The following is an 18,341-nucleotide window of genomic DNA, read 5'->3' on the forward strand; positions in this document are numbered from 1 at the left end:
ACTATTAGACTTATTTTCACGATCTGCTAAGTTCCGCCATCCCCGTTAGGATATTACCCTTACTAGTCTTGTAACTCGTTCTGAAATAAATAAAATGAATGAGTGAATTGTATCATCTTTGTTGCCATACAGAATGCACACATCTATAGGACAGCATAACATACACGATAACCCGGTTCGACCGCACGCCATCACAAAACATAGTATGACCTATATATACAGGTAACACCAGACTCAATACGGTCGTTAAACCGCGAACTTTATCTGAAGTAACAAGTATAGCCATATCATATTTTGCCGTGAAACCACCAGATAAGAGTAGTTTCTCCCAATATTTCATGAAAACATGAGAGTAAGGTACATAACCTCTGCTTCTTAATGCAGATAAATATCTGGAGCCACGGAATGCATCTATGAAATACCAATGTAATATGTGACCCGGTGCAAGCACCCTGATAACATATCCAACAACTCAACGAAACACTCATGCACTGTGACATTGATCTCTTCAAACTTCTTCTTTTGCGTACTTGAAGTGCTAGTTGACATTTTGAATTTTGGAATTTTAGAAACTTAAATTTAAGATAAAATGGAATCGATACTTTTTATACTTAAATATTTAGCTTTTCTAGGAGCTGTAATGTCTTTTATTACATCAAGACCATTTAAAAATATATTTGGATATATGAATTATTATTATGAAAAATCATTTAAGTCTATGAAATTGCATACACAAATTATCTGAATCATCACTTCAACTGTATCGTAATTGTATATTTTTCAATTGCCGTTATCTTTCATCTCTTAGAATTTCATTAATTTAACTCGTTATTTGACATTTTTATTTTGACATTTTTACTTACATTATGATTAATCTTGAGGGTCGTTTTCATTATTTACATAAAATAAAATATAATAAAATATCAAAGACACATTTCTTTATTAATCAGTATTTATATGTTAATTTGTCATAAACATAATAGTAAGTTATTGAACATGAATAATTTAATAAAATATAACTATTTCTCAATTATTGTTTTTTAGGACCTATTCCAAAAGCAAATAGAAAAGCTAAAATTAATAAAACAGACATACAATACCAAATTAAATGTGGGGAAGTCTTAACGAATATAGAATATAATCCATCAAATATAGGAGGAACAACTATACGAAGGATTGAATCTATTACACTTATTGCACCTAATAATCGACCTATTTGAGACGGAGGAATTAAATTTGTCTGTAATGATTTTATTGCTGGTGTGGTTATTATACCTAATGCTGCTATTACAGTTGCTGTATTAAAATAATTTAAAAGATAATAAATTAGGATTAAATTATCTAAGAGTTAAACAAAATAATACATAATTGTTTTAATTACCTCCGGTGAATACTGAACCAGTTGTTGCAAAACCATACATAATATGAGCCAATGTGTCAATTAAAAATATTATTCTAATAACCCAGACTTCGAAAATTAATTCTTTTTTCATTTGTTCATCATCGTCATCCTTACATTCATTGCTATCATTAACATTGTTATCGTTAATATTCTCATCATTAACAACAATTCTTTCTCCTCTTTTCTCTTCCGTTTCTGTAATAAAATTATTGTCACCGTTATCATTCTGCCTATTATTATTTCTACCTTTTATAATTAGTTTTTCGAATTTTGTAAATAATGCAAGAATTGGTTTTTTGAATTTTACTATTGCAGGGTATATAATAAATAAAACAACCACTTTTGTTGCACCCATCATAAATACGAAATACCCTTGTTGTAATAATGACCATTTAAATACTAATGATGTATATAATACGAATACACCTGTAAAAGCCATTATAGAAGCTGATAATAAAGTATAACAAGCTGCCAACATTAATGATGAATATTTGGTTGCAAAAGTAATAGGAATTTTATCATCATCATTTTGTTGTTGCGGGGGACGGAATACTAACAATGCTCCGAGTATTCTGTAAAGAAAAGAATGGATCCATGATTTTTGTCTTGATCTTATTTCTTGTTGACGTTTTAAATTTGATGCTAATTTTTCTTTTGATAAAGATTCAGGTAATATAAAAATATAAAATAAAAATAACATAATATAAACTACAAGTATAACATAATTTACTGAGAGTAAATTATCTGTTACTTTTACTAGCCATGCTCCTATTATTGGTCCTACTGCGAATCCTGCGAACATTGCTCCTTGTACCCATCCAAATACCACGCTCCTATTGAAAATCAAATTTATTAGGAAAATTAAGAAAAATAATTTGATGACATAATGAATAACGTGCGTGTTTACCTTCTTGTTGGATGAGTACAATCAGTTGCGTATGCGTAACTTGCTTCAGACAATGCATAAAATCCGCCAGTTAATCCATCAATTAATGGTCCTATCAAGTAGCAATATATTCCAAATGTTTCTAAAAAGTTAGAAACAAATATTAAAACTAATGTGCTTAGGATTGTCCCTCCGCTTGATATTAATAAAGTCCTTTTTCGTCCTTTCCTATCTGATAATGTTCCAAGTGGCCCAAGAACAAATATAGCTAAATGATTAAATGAACCAATTAATTAATCATTCATTTGAAAGAAGAAAGTACAATTTAGATCGAGGATCATTTTATTTACCTGGAATAGCGGTGCATAGATTTGTAGCCGCAAGAAATTTAGAAGTTACGGATTGTACATCAGGATTATTACATAAATTATCAGGACTTATTGGTTCAAGCGAAAAAGAAACTCCGGGGATATGTTTTTTAGAATAATAATTATGACAAACTGCTTTTAGGTAAAGTTGTACTCCTGTTGCTACTGTTAATCCACCAGTTATCGCTATGATTATAAACATTGGTAATAACCAATACGCTGAAGCTGTTCTATACCAAGGTTTTTTATCAGTTGAAGAAGATGAAAGAGGTAAATGAGTTTCAACTTCAACATTATCAAAACTAGGTCGCGTATCCATCTTATAGTTGATTATTCGTACTTGTATTTTTGAGTAAATGAGAAACAAATAAAATGAAATTATTTATACCTTGAGGATAAAAAACCAGGGTCCTTTTTTTTAAAAAAATTCTGACTTTTTGGACCTAATTATTTTATTTTAAAAGATAAGCTTATTCTATAAAAGTCAAATCTCCGTTTTAAAATTTTCACACGTAAACGTAAAAAAGTATACGCGAAAAAAAAAATAAACAAAGTTGAGGTAATTTTGTTTTTTTTGGAAATGAGATGGACGCTCAATTCCGTTATCACTTAGTAAGAAATTTTTTTTTTTTTGGAGTTAAAATCTTAGTTACACAGAATCGATTTGAAATTTCGGAAAAAACGAGGATTGGCGTGAGAATTAAAGAGTGACACAAATCTTTATCTATGAAGAATAAGAAAGGAAAATTTTTAGTTCACATTACTTAATAAAAATTTGTTTTTTTCACCCAATTATTCCATATTTCGGATCATTACTTTAGCATATCTAAAAAAAAGCACTGATGATCACCCTGATTACACTTGATTATCGGTAAAGTTCGGATAGAGTGTCAAACTGTGGTTCGATTTTACCTGGCGATCATCCGATCTTCCGGAGATAAAGTGGTGTTTTTGTAAAAGATGTACAGATAGATGTACAATACAAAAAATTTTTTTAAAAAAATGATTTAATAATTTATTTTAATAATGATCTATTACAATTAATACATTTTGCGAAATAAATAAATAAAAAAAAAAAATAAAATAAAATAAAATAAAAAAATCCTTTTTTTCTAATTCAAACATTTACTGATATAAGAAAATGCATCCCAAAACATATTTTATACTAAAAAAAAAATACAAATATATATATATATATATTTTTTCCATAAACATATAAATATAATCAAGTTAAAAAGAAAATAATTAATTACAAAAGCTTTCGCAAATACCGAACCTGCGGCTCTCATAAACAAAAGCAAAAAAAGAAACGAAAAAGTATATATATTTATATATGACATGATGTTAATAATAATAAAATAAAATAAGATAAAATAAAATAAAAAAAAACATATAGATAAACAAATATGTATTATATAATGTATAAGATGTGTGTGAAGTAAAAGAAAAAATGTACCCTCCTACAACTATAAGTAGAAAATTTGAATACAAAGAGTCCCATCAAATATTCAAATGACCCACATTAAAAGCGAGCATGTAGTTTTATATTTTATATATATGAAGAATAAAAAAAAGCATAATCTTGAATTCAAAAAATAGATTTGTAGGTTTTGTTCAGCAACTTCGATAAAAGAGAGCTCCATAATCCCACAAAAAAAATTGTTACCCAATTATATTCTCTACTCTATCCAAAAAATTAAAAGAGTATTTTGTTGCAGAACAACTTTGGTATTTGCTATAAAAATAAATATATATATATAAGAAAAAGTGTTTTTTTGGTTTACTATATAATAAAGTCTTTTTTTTTTTTGATACAATGCATATTAGAGACGAAAGTTAATACATCGTCCATGATTTTTGTGAAAAATGATAAGGTAATTCAGAGAAAATGTTTATAACAAATAATAGTCCTTCAAATAATAACTGTTCTTGGATATTCTTTTTTTTTTTCATTAATTATTCTGATTCTTCATTTTGACTACCAGCGCTATCATTCCCACTTCCACCGTTCAAATTAATGTTCGTGTTATTTGGACTGCTTTCAGTTATTGGCGGTGGCAAATTAGCATAAGGGTTTGTAGTTACCACACCTGGACTTGTTGGTCCAACTAATGGTGCAATCCCGTCTTTCCTCATTTCAACTTGTCGCTTATCATAAAACTCAAAATCATCCAATATTGACGTTTTACTGCGATATTCGTAAAATATCTTCAACATCTCACGGCCAGGTTCCGGATATAATTCCTGAGTATCACGACTATTAGTAACTGGTTTATTCTCGTTGTTTCTATAAGCAATAATAATATAATAACGAATTAATGTAAGAAGAAAGAAAGAAAGAAATAAATAAATAAATGGTAGTAATAGAAATAATACTTACACTACTCTTATGTGTCTTAATTGACCATTAGGAATATCTTTTACAAAAATCCATTTGACTTTAAAAACACCTTTCCATTTGTCTTGAGCCCAAACACTACTGCTGGTGGTGTAATCAACAGGAGTAAGCATTTGTGCCATACCACAAAAATGACCACTGTATATTGTCAATAATAATGATTACGGTATCGTTAATTCATTTCATACCATCAATAATTATGATTCATAAATTAGTATGTGCTTACCTAGCATTGACACTGAAGAATAAATAAATCGGTCCTTTATCAGCACTTTCACGAAAGGCTTTATCTAAGCGTCGATTTCCAATTTCAGTGCTTGCCCAAATATCATACTATTATTAAATAACAAATTTTGTAGTCCGTTGCAACAATAATCATTTGCGATAATATCACTATAACTTAGTATTAATAATTTCAAACCTTTAAAGATTTGTGGACATCATCTTCAGTATATGACTTAATAACAAAATATCTTGCCTAATTTAATAATATTTTAAATAATTAATTAATATATTGGAAAAAAAAGAAAAAATGTCTTGAAAATAAAGATGATCTTACATGATTTGGTTTACAGTTAAATATCTTGGGGTTATATCCCCTAGCCGAGACCCATGATGACATATCTTTCTTTACCCCTGGTGTGGTCGGAATAGGGAGAGGACCTAAACCATTTGGAGTTGGAAGGCCTGCGTTCGGTGTAACAAAAAGGTTGCTCATACCATTACCTGAAGGTGTTCCAACAATCTTTGCTTTACCAGGCCACGCACCAGTAGGTGCAGACATCGGCCTAGACGCATAAGTTGAAGTTGGTGATACTGCAGATGATGGTGAAATTGCAGCACTACAAGCTCCAACTGCTGTACCAAGTACTTCTGGTGAAGTATTTACGGGAGGTGGTTTAGGGGCAGTTTTGGCAATAGCGGCCCAACTTAATTGGGATTTTTGCTTGGGGACTGAAGATCCTGATACTTGAACCGCAGAAAGATCCGGTGATGTCACTTTACCTACGTCATTACCATTCGCATTACCTATACTAATATTGTTCAATGAAGTTGTTAAATCAGCAATTGAATGATTGCTCATAGCATTTCCTGACATATCCTCTCTTAATAAAATATTTTGATTCGCATTAACGCTTGCTAAGGTTGGAGAAATAAGACCATAATGTTCAATATTTCTATCAGCATTAAGCGGTGGAGAAGTAATTATACTTCCAGATCTCGGTGACGTTGGACTACGATAACCTTCTAACCCAGGAGGGGCAGATAAAATTGGTGTTTGAAGACCACGAATGTCTAATTTTAACCCAAAGTCCTTATTCTCTTTATATTTCCCTGTATCACGTTGTGATGGTATGATATCATCATTACTAGAATCATATAATGCCATGCTTCCACTAATACCATCATCGGAATCCCTATTTCCATCTAAACGTCGACGTTGAGAACCCTCTGAAGCTACAGATGTACTCCAAGACGGAAGACGAAATGGTGAAGAATTATCTGATTGCGTTTGTTTTTGCTTTTGTTTAAGTTGTTGAATAAGTTGCTGTTGTTGTTGCAATTTTTGCTGCATTTGTATGTGAAGTTGTTGTTGTTGATGCGATTGTTGAGATTGTTGTTGCTGTTGTGATTGAGATTGAGATTGTTGTTGTTGCTGCTGCTGTTGTTGTTGTTGTTGTTGTTGTTGTAAAGCGTTACCGAATGACCTAAAAATTTGTGGTTGTGGATAATAACTAGTTGGAGAAGATGGTGTTACAACATTCGAAGATGTAGTTGGTTCATAATAATCTAAAGGACCTCCCAATCCGTGCTCAAATTTTGCATGACTATTGTCATCTTGAATAAGGCCATTGCCTTGAACATTATTTACACTAGATGATCTTTTAATGTTTGTCCCGAACAACCCACCATTATAACCTGTATATTGATCATTATTTTGCTGCATTTGAGATGAGAAGTTATTGTTCAATGCATGTACAGATGAAAAATTAGCTAAACTTTGAGAGATTGACGGTATCCAAGGTGAAGCCGTAGCATTAGGAGTGTAAACACTGTTATTGAGTTCGCTTTGTGATGGCAATGTTGCAGATCGCAAAGGCTTATAAACAATGGATTCCTTTGATAAAAACAAACGAAATTAAATGTTATTTCATATCTATAAAAAAAAAAAATTTATTCCCGTAAAGTATTTAAATAGATATTAAATATTCTTCAAAATCATTTATGATGAACTAATATTTTTTTTTCTTTTTTCCTTTTTTTGTCGCATTTTAACGAACCTTTGGCGAATCTTCAAGTCCGGGAGTCCGCATCGCTTTCTCCCAATCATGATCATCTTTTTCGGATAATGTATACGAATTTTTAATAAAAGCAGACTCAAAATAAGAATTATCATAATTTCCTGTATAAAAAAATGATTCGTTTTGATTTGATTAAAATTAATTGATCTAATCATAATAATGTTTTTTCATTAATCAAATGAACTTAATTGAAACCTTTCCCATACCTCCAAAACCAGAATTATTTTTATTAGCTCGTGGAGAAGGTGAAGTTGCAAGAAATGAACTACCATAGGTATTATATAAATTTTGATAATCTTCACCACCATGGACACTTTGAGGTATTACTGAAATACTATTACTACGACCAAACCCTGAACCTACTGGAATAGGAGCATTATCTGAGGCGTGATTAAAAGGAGTTCTATTGTTGTTATTATAATCACCACCACCAGGATTCCCTGATACACCGTTATTTAAATTATTAAACCCAGGTGGCATTTTTACTGGGGAAAATTGTCCAAGATTTGAGAAACCAGTCAGCACACCCAAATCAGTTTTTATATTAGAATTCATGATTCTTTGTTGATGACCAGTAACAAAAGCTTCGTTACCAAAACTATGTACGTTGTTCCCACTTGAATTTGAAGCAATAACTCCACTTCCCGAAGAACCACGATTTATTGATTCCCAATCTTTTTCAGATGTTTTATATGTCTGACTACCATTTACATCCGTTTTTTGTGAAGACTGTCGCACGTCGTTTAGGGGTAGATTAATTGAATGTTCCATGTGTGGTACTCCTTGCAACCCGGGCGAATTTGAATTAGTGGGTTGTCGATGTTCGTTAGCCATAACTAAGCACTAAAGTATCAAGTATATACTAGTTATTATACGGACCTTATCATTTCTCACTGCGTCCACTGAAGTTGAGCCGACTGCGGGATAAACTAGAACTAGCCAATCAAAAAATAGCTAATGTCATCATTTTAAAACTAAATTTTTTTTTTTTTGATACACGTGAAATGAGAAATTTAAAATCATTTTTAAAAGTTTTTTTTTTGCAAAATAATTTAATAATTTTACGATTATGCGATATTAAAGTAGCAAGAAAGTTTTTTTTTACGAAAATTAATTGCTGTAAGTAAAAAATTTTTAGACCCTCTCCTATCAAGATAAAATAGGATTCCAAACAGAAGTTATAATTGATCGGCAGCCAAAAAAAAAATAATTACACATGGTCCGTCTATTAAAGAAAGTTGGCTCAATAAAAGAACTTTCAAGGTCATAATAATTTTGTTATTATTTCCACAATAAAATAAATAATAATTACTTTTGATCTATTTCAAAAATTAATATAATTGGTAAAGTAAATTTTATACATATTTGATTTACTCAAGTTTTTTTATTACTAATACATATAGCACTTTTAAATAACTAATAAACCTATAAAATATCATAATATATTAAAAAATTTGAAATAGATCATTTATTTCTTTTAAACAATGTCATTTTTCAATATACAGTATATGTACTTATTTATAATACTACCATTCTAAAATAACCACGATAACCACGTGAGCATAAATATGTCCATATTTCGGTCGGAAAGGAATAAAACTCCAGTTGGTTAGGAATAATCGTCGTATCAAGTTCAGATAAAGTTAGGCAACACATGGCGCTAATACGCTAATATAATTTTATTGAGTTGTACAATTGATTGTTCTTGATTCAACATCGATAGCATATAAAAAAAAATTCTGTTTGAAAGATAACTTTTATAATATAAATAAATAGATTTTAATAAATAAATAGATTTTAAAAATATTTTTCTGTCCCAAGTTGTCAACGTTTTATCTTTCAATCTAACAATAATACTCATGTTTTCAACACTTACTTCCTTCATACATCACTTTTTTGAATTTCCAAAAAAGCTAATCGTATTACAAAATGTTTGCTGTCGATCCAATGGTGACATTTTGGTACTACATATTTATATACTAGGCGCAAGTTGAATTTTCAATTCATCTTATACTTTTTTCTCGTTATGAGCATTATTTCTAAATTTTTGTATATAAAGTTCCCTTTTGGCAGTTTCTGAAGTTGTATAGTTCCAATGTCATTTTAAGTGTAAAATATAAAAAGTTATTGTTTTTTTTTTTATTAAGAAACTGAATTTTCCTTTTGAAACCCGAAAATAAAAGTCGCCTTTACTTTTTATATATACGTTTCTTTCCTTGATGTCAAAATTATCATATAGATTCTTTCACACTATCACAATATTTGCTTCCATTCTACATTCACTACACGGTCTTCCGACAGATGTTTCAATACCGCATAATAAATATGATCAAATTCCTTTAACAGATGAAGAATTTGGATGGAAATTAGGTGTGATTGTAGTTTTGGTGATGTTAGGTGGAATCTTTGCTGGTACGTTATTATATACAATGATTTCATTCTTTAACTTAATTATTAAATATTTGTTTAAACATGAGTTAAACTTTTTTTTTTTGATCTTCAAAGGTCTTACAATTGGACTTATGGGCTTAGATGAGACTAATTTACAAGTATTGATGGTAGCAGGTGAATATGATGAAAGGAGACACGCTAAAAAAGTAATGCATCTTTTGCAAAAAGGAAAACATTGGGTATTGGTCACTTTATTACTTTCAAATGTGATCGTAAATGAGACTTTACCGATCATCTTTGATTCTGTGTTTGGTGGTGGATGGCCTGCTGTATTATTATCTACTGCATTGATCGTTATTTTTGGAGAGTATGTATAACTCGTATATTTATAATATAAATATTTATATATAATCTATTAATTCTCAATTTAATTAACTTTTTTTTTTTATTTAAAGAATTATTCCACAAGGTACTATATATGTTTAAAAAATTTCATATATACATTTATATACGAAATATCTGAATTTTTTATTTTCTATTTTCATGTAATAGCTGTATGTGTGCGTTATGGATTAGCAATCGGAGCTGAATTTTCATGGTAAATATATTTGAAATATCTATATATCAATTAAAATATTAATGTTTTAATTTTAATCAAAAATTTAGGTTCGTTAGACTTTTGATGTATGTTCTTTTTCCAATAGCATATCCTATTGCTTTGATTTTAGATTTTTGTCTTGGCGCACAACATGGTACCATGTACAGGAAATCAGGTACAAACTTGATTTTCTATTCCTAAAAAAAATCTATTTATATATATTTTTTGATACTAATAATATTATATATTTAATTATAAAGAATTAAAAACTTTTGTATCTTTGCATAAAAATGGGGGGATTGAAAGTTTAAATGAAGATGAAGTCCAAATTATTGGTGCGGTATTAGATCTTCGTGAAAAATATGTATCAGTAATAATGACACCACTTGAAGATGTCTATACATTAAGAGCCGATGAAGTTTTGAATCAAGAATTAGTCGATGAGGTAGGAAAAATATATATATATATATTTATTTTTTTTTTATATTTTAATATTACTTTTGTAAGATTTTGGTATAATTGTATTCTTTATTTATAGATCCTCTCAAGAGGTTATTCTCGAATTCCTGTATATGAACCACCTAATCCAACTAATTTTATAGGCATGCTTTTGGTGAAAAATTTAATTACTTATGATCCTGAAGATGCTTGGATGGTTAAAGATTTTTCGTTGAGTTCGTTACCTGAAACTCACCCCTTAACTAGTTGTTTAGATATTTTAAAATTTTTCCAAGAAGGAAGAAGTAAGTTATTCAAAGGAAAAGTTTTTTTATAATTTTTTTTTTTTGATATTTTAAAAATAATTGTTCTTTCGATTATAGGTCATATGGTACTAGTCTCGGATGATCCAGGCGGTGAAGGAGGTGCAATTGGTATTTTGACACTCGAGGATGTTATTGAAGAATTAATTGGAGAAGAAATCATTGACGAAACTGATGTTTACGTTGATGGTAATTTTAATCGATTGTTTAAATAAATTAAATATATTCATAATAACTTTTTAATTATGATTTTCTTTTTTTTTTGTATAGTACATAATAAAATCAAAGTTGTACGCCGTCCACCGCGTCAAATACGTCCCAGATCATATTATTCATTCCTCTCAAAACGCCGCAATAGACAAACGGCCATTACGACATCAGCAGTTACACCCGTTACGAAAACAACTAAAAATAATGATTATGTTGCCAATGGTTCTAAATCTACCGTAGGCAAAAACAAATTAAAACGTGGACAAAATTCTGTCGATAATAATACAGATGAAAGTGAAAATGAAGAAATGCCAGAATCAGCAAAAACCTTTATAAATCACGATTTGATGGATAAGCCAGACAGTGATCAAGATCATGAATCGATTGGGTTGTTAAATGGAATTAATACTCGTAGAAAAGAACCTTAGATAAGTAGGTTGTGTTTATATATATTCAATTTTTTTTGAAACTGTTCTTAAATTCACAATTTTTAGTATTATAAAATAAATTATTTTATTTAAAATAATGATTAAAATTTCGATTATGAAATAGATGAAATAAATAATTTAAGCATTGGAAATTTTTGGATTTGAATTTTTTTTATAAATATTTTTTTCCTTTAAATAAACTAATTAATTAAAGGTTCACAATTTTTAGTTGTGAGCATATTTTGATACTGTAAAGAGTTTTTTTTTTTTTAAGTAACCAATAATCAGATTTGTGCAGATCATTTATGAATACTATAAATAGAGGTGCGACATAGAAGTCGCAAGGGTTTTATATCAAACGCTAACATGCATGTAATATAGTTGCAGATAAATATTTATACTTTTTAATAAATCATAAAGAAAAAATCTCGAGTTTCTAAGTGTGATCATTTTTTTTTTTTAGACTCTTGCTGAGCATTTCTTGTTAGGCCCTTTTTTTTCTCCTTTAACATTTTGTTGATCACTTACCCTTAAGAATCACGTGTTATATAAAACGGCTGATAAATCTTTATTACCTTTAATACCATTTAAGGAGCAGAAACGAGGCGTTCTAATTTATTTTAAATTCTCGGTAATCAAAACAAGCCCCAAAATTCACACAGCCTCTGATCTATCGTTTATTTTTTTTTTTGGTTAGTGAATTTCTATAAAAATAAAATCTATAATCTTATCCCTTTATAATAAAATCCAAGAAAAAAAAAAAAAAGATAAATAAATAAATATATTTTAAGCTATAATTAAACATGAAAATCAAACAATAATTGAAATTCATAATATATTTATTGATATTTTTGAAAAAAAACGGGGGGAAATCATTAAAATTTAGTTAGTTAAAATATTATGTAATCAAGTAAAATCGAATTGCCAATATTAGAATACTCAAAGCAAACACTGTTAAATACCTAAAAATATCTAATATTTGATGTGCCATGTTGTGTCGTATGTTAAAAAAATTTGCCTCTCGATTGCAGCTTTATTTATACGACTTCCTTGTATGGAATTTATATTTATATAAAAATAAAACTTCGTAATTTAATTGTGCAGTACTAAAAAAGTTGTACTATATTAATAACAAGAAATCCCTTTTTTTCTTTTTTTAAAAAAAATTTTACATTTTTTTTAATTTAATATTTATTTATTTATTTTTTTTTTGTCAAAAAGGTATTGTACAATATCTTCTCTCTTTCTTTTAAAGAAATATTACTTACTAAAAACTTTCATTTTTTTCTTCTAGCATAAAACTACAATTAAATTATATATATAATATTAAACTTAAAATAATGCGTTCACTAAAAAAAGCGACGATATTTTTCGTCGCCATCTTACTTTTATTTTTATTATCCTTTGTTTCTGCAGAATTAAATAGAAGAGGTATTTATTTACATAACTTATCAAAAAATTTTTATGCTAAAACAATTATAATTCATTATATTAATCAATTATTGAATATAAGATCCACAAGCACCTGGTGACGCACCACCAGCGGGAGGAAATCCACCAGCAGATAATCCACCAGCGGGAGGAAATCCACCAGCGGATAATCCACCAGCAGCAGGAGGCAAAGGAGGAAATCCACCAGCAGGAGCACCAGATGCAGGAGGAAAAGCTCCAGCGGGAGGAGCACCAGACGCAGGAGGAAAAGCTCCAGCGGGAGGAGCACCAGATGCAGGAGGAAAAGCTCCAGCAGGAGGAGCACCAGACGCAGGAGGAAAAGCTCCAGCAGGGGGAAATCCTCCAGCGGGAGGAGCACCAGCGGCAGGAGGAAAACTTCCTGCGGCGGGAGGAAAACTTCCTGCAGATGGAACAACAACGGGAACAAATGATACAGCAATACCAAAAAAAAGTGTTAATCCATTAACACCATCAGTTCAAGTCAATATGGTTTCTCCAAAAATGTCATCAAAGAATATACTATTTAAAATAGGATCAAATATTACATTTAAGTGGACTTATTCTGCAAAGTTTGATGATCCACCAAAAACAATATCAGCTTATGCACAACCACAAGTAGATGCAAAAACTTTTTATCCGATAGCACTAAATCAAACCCTTAATGAAACGGGACAAGAAGTAACTTGGGTTACGGCTGATAATGCAACATCTTTACCTATGGCTAAATATAAATTATGGATTTGTGACGAAAGGGGACTTGTTGCTCCTGCTTTTCCTGGCGGTCTTCAAGTTTTTTCGGGTTTGGAATTTGGTTTATATAAACCACAAGATAATAATGGTAAGTTATAATATATATATATATCAAAAATGGAGATGATAGTTTTTAAGAAATATGTATTAACTTACTTAAAAATGTTTTTTTTATAGGTAACTGTCCAACCTGTACTATTAATAGCGCTGTTTCAATTTCAATAATTCCTTTATTATCTACTATCGGTTTTACATTAATATCAATAATTTCATTTAATTTTATTTTGATTTAAATTATTAAATTATTTAAAAATAATGTTTAATAAATAGATGAACTTTTATTCTTTTCTTTTTAAAAGAAAAGGAGGAAAATTTTAATCATGGACTTTATGTTGAATTTTAAAAATTTATAACAATAAATATTAGAAAATATTCTAAAGAAGCCTGTATTTGGATAGTGTACTAGATAAAATTTATATTATTATTTCAACAATAATTTGTATTCTAATAATTAATTTAGTTGTAATGAAAAAAACAAACTGATTTTTTTTTAAAAAAAAAAATTTTGATAACTTTCATTATTCTTTTTTTTTTTGTTGCTACCGTAATTAAAATTATTATTTGGTTCGTGTTTTCTTTTTATTTTTCAATAATATTTCTTCGAAATAATAAAACAAATAGAAAAATTGCGACTTCAAATTTATGAAGTATAATCATTATATATATAGTCATGAAAGGGAATTATAAATTATTGCTTTGCTTTTTTACTACCACTTCATTTACTTCTTTTTTTTTAAAAAAAAAAAAGAAAAAAAAATTGTTCAAGAAAAGAATATAATAATGATGTCTTTTCACCGTTGAATATTTTTTCCTTTAATAACTGATTCGATTTCTTCTTGTGTGAGAGTTTCATAATCCATCAGTGCTTTTGCTAATCTATGTAATTCTTCTTTATGATTTTTTAATATATTACTTGCACGTATTTGAGCATTCTAAAAAAAAATGCCGTATTAAATATCCGACTGAATACATATTTTTTAACGTAAAGATTACTTACCTCCGTTATTGTTCTAATTTCAGTTTCAATAACTAATTTAGTTTGTGTACTTAATTGATCTAACTCTTCTTCTGGATGAGCCACTGGTCCAACCTAAAATATTTACAATATTTATTACTATATAGTTAAAATCTGAATTGCTTATAAAGAATATTATAATTACTTTATCACTCATTCCAAACAATGTGACCATACGTTTAGCAACATTCGTTGCCGTCATTATATCATTATGTGCACCAGTAGTCACATTTTCTTTACCAAATATCATCTCTTCTGCAACTCTACCACCCATAGCAACATCGATCATAGCAAGATATTCTTTCTTAGTATAGTTATCTTTATCCATCTCGGGTAACTGAACAGTCTATTAAAAAATATAATTAAATATATCATCGAAAAAAAAAAATTTTAAAAGAATATACAAAAATTAACTCTTGTATTATTACTTACCATACCCAAGCTATTACCTCGTGGCATAATTGTAGCCTTATGTAATGGTAAGGCTCCTGGTGTATATAGTGCTACAAGTGCATGTCCACCTTCGTGGTATGCAGTTAAACGTTTGCTATCGTCTGTAATTACGGCAGATCTACGTTCAGCTCCCATAATTATTTTATCTTTAGCGTGTTCCATATGTCTCATCGCTACTTCACGTGCACCATCTCTCGAAGCCTGTATTGCCGCTTGATTGACTAGGTTAGCCAAATCAGCACCCGAGAATCCTGGTGTACCACGTGCAATTATACTAATGTTCACATCTAATTGAAATAATTAAAAAATTATGAGTTGTAATAATATAATTTTTCCAAAAAAATAAACAAAACTTACCACGTGCTAATTGAACGTTTTTTAAATGATGAGACAAAATTTGCACTCTACCCCGAACATCTGGCAGAGGTACTGCAACATGTCTATCAAATCGACCGGGACGAACTAATGCTTTATCTAAAAGTTCCGGAAAATTTGTTGCTGCAATAAAAATGACTCCCTCAGTTTGCGAAAACCTATAATAAAGTAGGAAAATTATCATGAATAAACATATAAATAGTGTAATAAAAAACTTCGGGATAATGAAAAAACCTACAAACCCATCCAAATCGACTAACAATTGATTGAGTGTCTGTTTCATATATGTTTGGTCTTTTGGGTTACGTTTTGAACCAATCGCATCTAATTCATCAATAAATACTATACTAGGCGCCTTACGTCTTGCAGCAGCTGTAATAATAATTTAAGAAGATAATAAATTCGCTAAATATAATCAAATCAAAATTAAACATCTATGTACACATAATAAGACAAATAATTTACCAAAAAGTTCACGAACTCTTCTTGCACCAACTCCAACGTACATTTCATCAAATTCTGAACCTGACATAAAAAAGAATGGTACACCTGCTTCACCGGCAACTGCACGTGCCAACAAAGTTTTTCCAGTACCTGGAGGACCAGTTAATAATACACCTTTAGGTAATCTACCACCTAAACCAGTAAATTTCGATGGATCCCTCAAGAATTCAACTAATTCTTCCAATTCCTCTTTTGCTTCATCAACACCATGAACATCAGAAAATTTAACCACCTGTTGAGACGATGGCTCATATTCTGATTGTGATCCACCGGTCTTTAAAAGACCAGAATTTTCCATAGCAATACTTAGGAAGGTAAGGATGCAGAAAGCATATGTAAATGTAATTCCCACCCAACGCAAAGCGCGCCAAAACATATATCCACGCGCTAAACAAGCAAAAAAATGAATTTAATAATTAATAAAATACATATTGTTTAAAAAATCCCGATCATTACCTTCTTCAATTACGACATAAATCGGGTTTTCTTTATTACCCGCGTTTGCTGCTATAGCTGCTGGACTATTTTCCACTGTAGCTTTTTTCCCCTGACTTTTCATAATGCCTTGCACTAAGTCTGTTGTTAAAATCGGGTTACCTAATTATTAATAATTCAATCAATATGTGGTAATCACAAGTTCTTATTTATATGTGCATTACCTCCTTCGGTTCCAGCCTGCTCCAGTTTTTGCATAATTTTCGGTAAAATTTTATCAGTTTGGCCTGCTCTAACTAATGCAGTAACATAAGCCTGAAAACATTCATCATCGTGAGCGAATTTCCCACGCTCAAACCGAGCAATTACTATATTGTGGTTATTTGATTTCAATAATTCCTAAAATAATAATAAAAGAATATCAGATAAAATAATTGTAAAATAAAATTTGAATTCCCTATATTATATTTAGATAATCACCTACTTTATAAAATTCTGCCTGTTTTGATGCATCATTAGGTGACGCATTTGCTTCAGCTTCTAATAGCTGCAAACGTCGTTGATTTATATATCTAACAGCAGAATTCGTCCCAAAATACCTATGACTACTTCCCAAATATTGAATAGCAGAATCTGTAAATAAATAATAACCATAAAAAAATCAATAAGATTTCTTATTGATTATATTTAATTATTTTATTTCGAATTGAAAATTTATGTCTTTAAATTTCATACTTACCTCTTCTAAAAAATGACCGGGAAGATGATATTCCAAAAACTCCCCCAGCTCTTAATAACCTAGAAGCAGACAGTGGTGATAAACCTGTCAATCTTCCTGTTAAAAAGTTATATTGAAAAAAGTCAAATGAATAATATCAAAAATTAAATATATATATAATAGTAATAAAATAACCTGAAAATTGTGACAATAAAGTTTGTATATCAATTGATTGAAAAGAAGAATCCGTTTTCAAGATTGTAATAGCATCTGCTAGCACTGCCGTCGTTATCGGTTGGACATCCTTATGTCGTAGGCATTCAGGGAGATCGCTCACCTAATTTAAATTATAATAATTAATCCAGTAGTCATAAAAATTAAGAGAAAATCCTTGAAATACCTGCAATTTTGAACGAGTAAGGATTGACGTAGAATCGGTAGTTTTATTCTTTGACGAAGCGGAGACTGAAGAAGGTGTAACTTTAACTGAGTGTAGAAACAATGAAGCCTCGGAGAGTAGCGCAGAAAGCTTGTTTAATATAACGACAAAATTGTACAATATCAGATTTTATGCGCTTTTGACACTAAAAATAATAACGGCATACCTGCTGAGTCAAGGAAATTGTGCCCTGAGCTTGCATTAGACGAATAGCTGCCAGTAATCGTGAAAGATCTGTATATTAAGTAGTTATGAAAATGGAATTTTGCAATTTTTGAAAAGTATAAAGCATAAAACTCGTGTGATAAAATAAGAGAACGACTAGGGCATCAAAATAAAAGATCTATTTTAAATCGTACCAAGATCAAAGAAAATACTTTTTGCGAAAATCGACT

The 18,341-nt window shown here is 29.8% G+C and overlaps 6 protein-coding genes across 6 annotated transcripts; 2 read left to right on the top strand and 4 right to left on the bottom strand.

Moving 5' to 3' along the window:
• Positions 1-16: 16 nt before the first annotated feature.
• OCT59_021395 (uncharacterized protein) lies at positions 17-549 on the bottom strand (the record flags this gene model as incomplete). Its single annotated transcript, XM_066149845.1, has 3 exons — positions 17-80; positions 165-411; positions 531-549. 3 exons carry the CDS (start codon positions 547-549, stop codon positions 17-19), a joined length of 330 nt encoding a protein of 109 aa, XP_065990711.1.
• Positions 550-1,030: 481 nt separating this feature from the next.
• Positions 1,031-2,975, bottom strand: OCT59_021396 (uncharacterized protein; the record flags this gene model as incomplete). Its single annotated transcript, XM_025331239.2, has 4 exons — positions 1,031-1,296; positions 1,382-2,235; positions 2,310-2,556; positions 2,639-2,975. The coding sequence occupies 4 exons, from the start codon at positions 2,973-2,975 to the stop codon at positions 1,031-1,033; spliced, it is 1,704 nt and encodes a 567-aa protein (XP_025167220.1).
• A 678-nt stretch (positions 2,976-3,653) lies between these two features.
• OCT59_021397 (uncharacterized protein) lies at positions 3,654-8,191 on the bottom strand (the record flags this gene model as incomplete). Its single annotated transcript, XM_066149846.1, has 8 exons — positions 3,654-4,943; positions 5,037-5,192; positions 5,281-5,387; positions 5,476-5,532; positions 5,614-5,717; positions 5,781-7,173; positions 7,337-7,458; positions 7,564-8,191. 8 exons carry the CDS (start codon positions 8,189-8,191, stop codon positions 4,613-4,615), a joined length of 2,898 nt encoding a protein of 965 aa, XP_065990712.1. The 3' UTR covers positions 3,654-4,612.
• Positions 8,192-9,576: 1,385 nt separating this feature from the next.
• OCT59_021398 (uncharacterized protein) lies at positions 9,577-11,856 on the top strand (the record flags this gene model as incomplete). The annotated part of the gene is made up of 9 exons (XM_066149847.1): positions 9,577-9,769; positions 9,863-10,115; positions 10,204-10,217; positions 10,301-10,346; positions 10,415-10,521; positions 10,607-10,791; positions 10,885-11,089; positions 11,168-11,296; positions 11,378-11,856. The coding sequence occupies 9 exons, from the start codon at positions 9,577-9,579 to the stop codon at positions 11,743-11,745; spliced, it is 1,500 nt and encodes a 499-aa protein (XP_065990713.1). The 3' UTR covers positions 11,746-11,856.
• A 1,110-nt stretch (positions 11,857-12,966) lies between these two features.
• Positions 12,967-14,666, top strand: OCT59_021399 (uncharacterized protein). The gene is made up of 3 exons (XM_025330869.2): positions 12,967-13,176; positions 13,259-14,035; positions 14,125-14,666. The coding sequence occupies exons 1-3, from the start codon at positions 13,086-13,088 to the stop codon at positions 14,238-14,240; spliced, it is 984 nt and encodes a 327-aa protein (XP_025167216.1). The 5' UTR covers positions 12,967-13,085; the 3' UTR covers positions 14,241-14,666.
• On the bottom strand, positions 14,409-18,148 carry OCT59_021400 (uncharacterized protein; the record flags this gene model as incomplete). Its single annotated transcript, XM_066149849.1, has 14 exons — positions 14,409-14,939; positions 15,005-15,097; positions 15,168-15,368; positions 15,455-15,762; positions 15,833-16,008; positions 16,093-16,222; positions 16,316-16,741; positions 16,811-16,930; positions 17,014-17,188; positions 17,274-17,422; positions 17,529-17,624; positions 17,703-17,844; positions 17,908-18,036; positions 18,113-18,148. 14 exons carry the CDS (start codon positions 18,146-18,148, stop codon positions 14,799-14,801), a joined length of 2,322 nt encoding a protein of 773 aa, XP_065990714.1. The 3' UTR covers positions 14,409-14,798.
• Between the last annotated feature and the right edge of the window lie 193 nt (positions 18,149-18,341).

Source organism: Rhizophagus irregularis, chromosome 3 (assembly GCF_026210795.1).
Source record: "Rhizophagus irregularis chromosome 3, complete sequence".
NCBI classification, from domain to species: Eukaryota; Fungi; Glomeromycota; class Glomeromycetes; order Glomerales; family Glomeraceae; genus Rhizophagus; species Rhizophagus irregularis.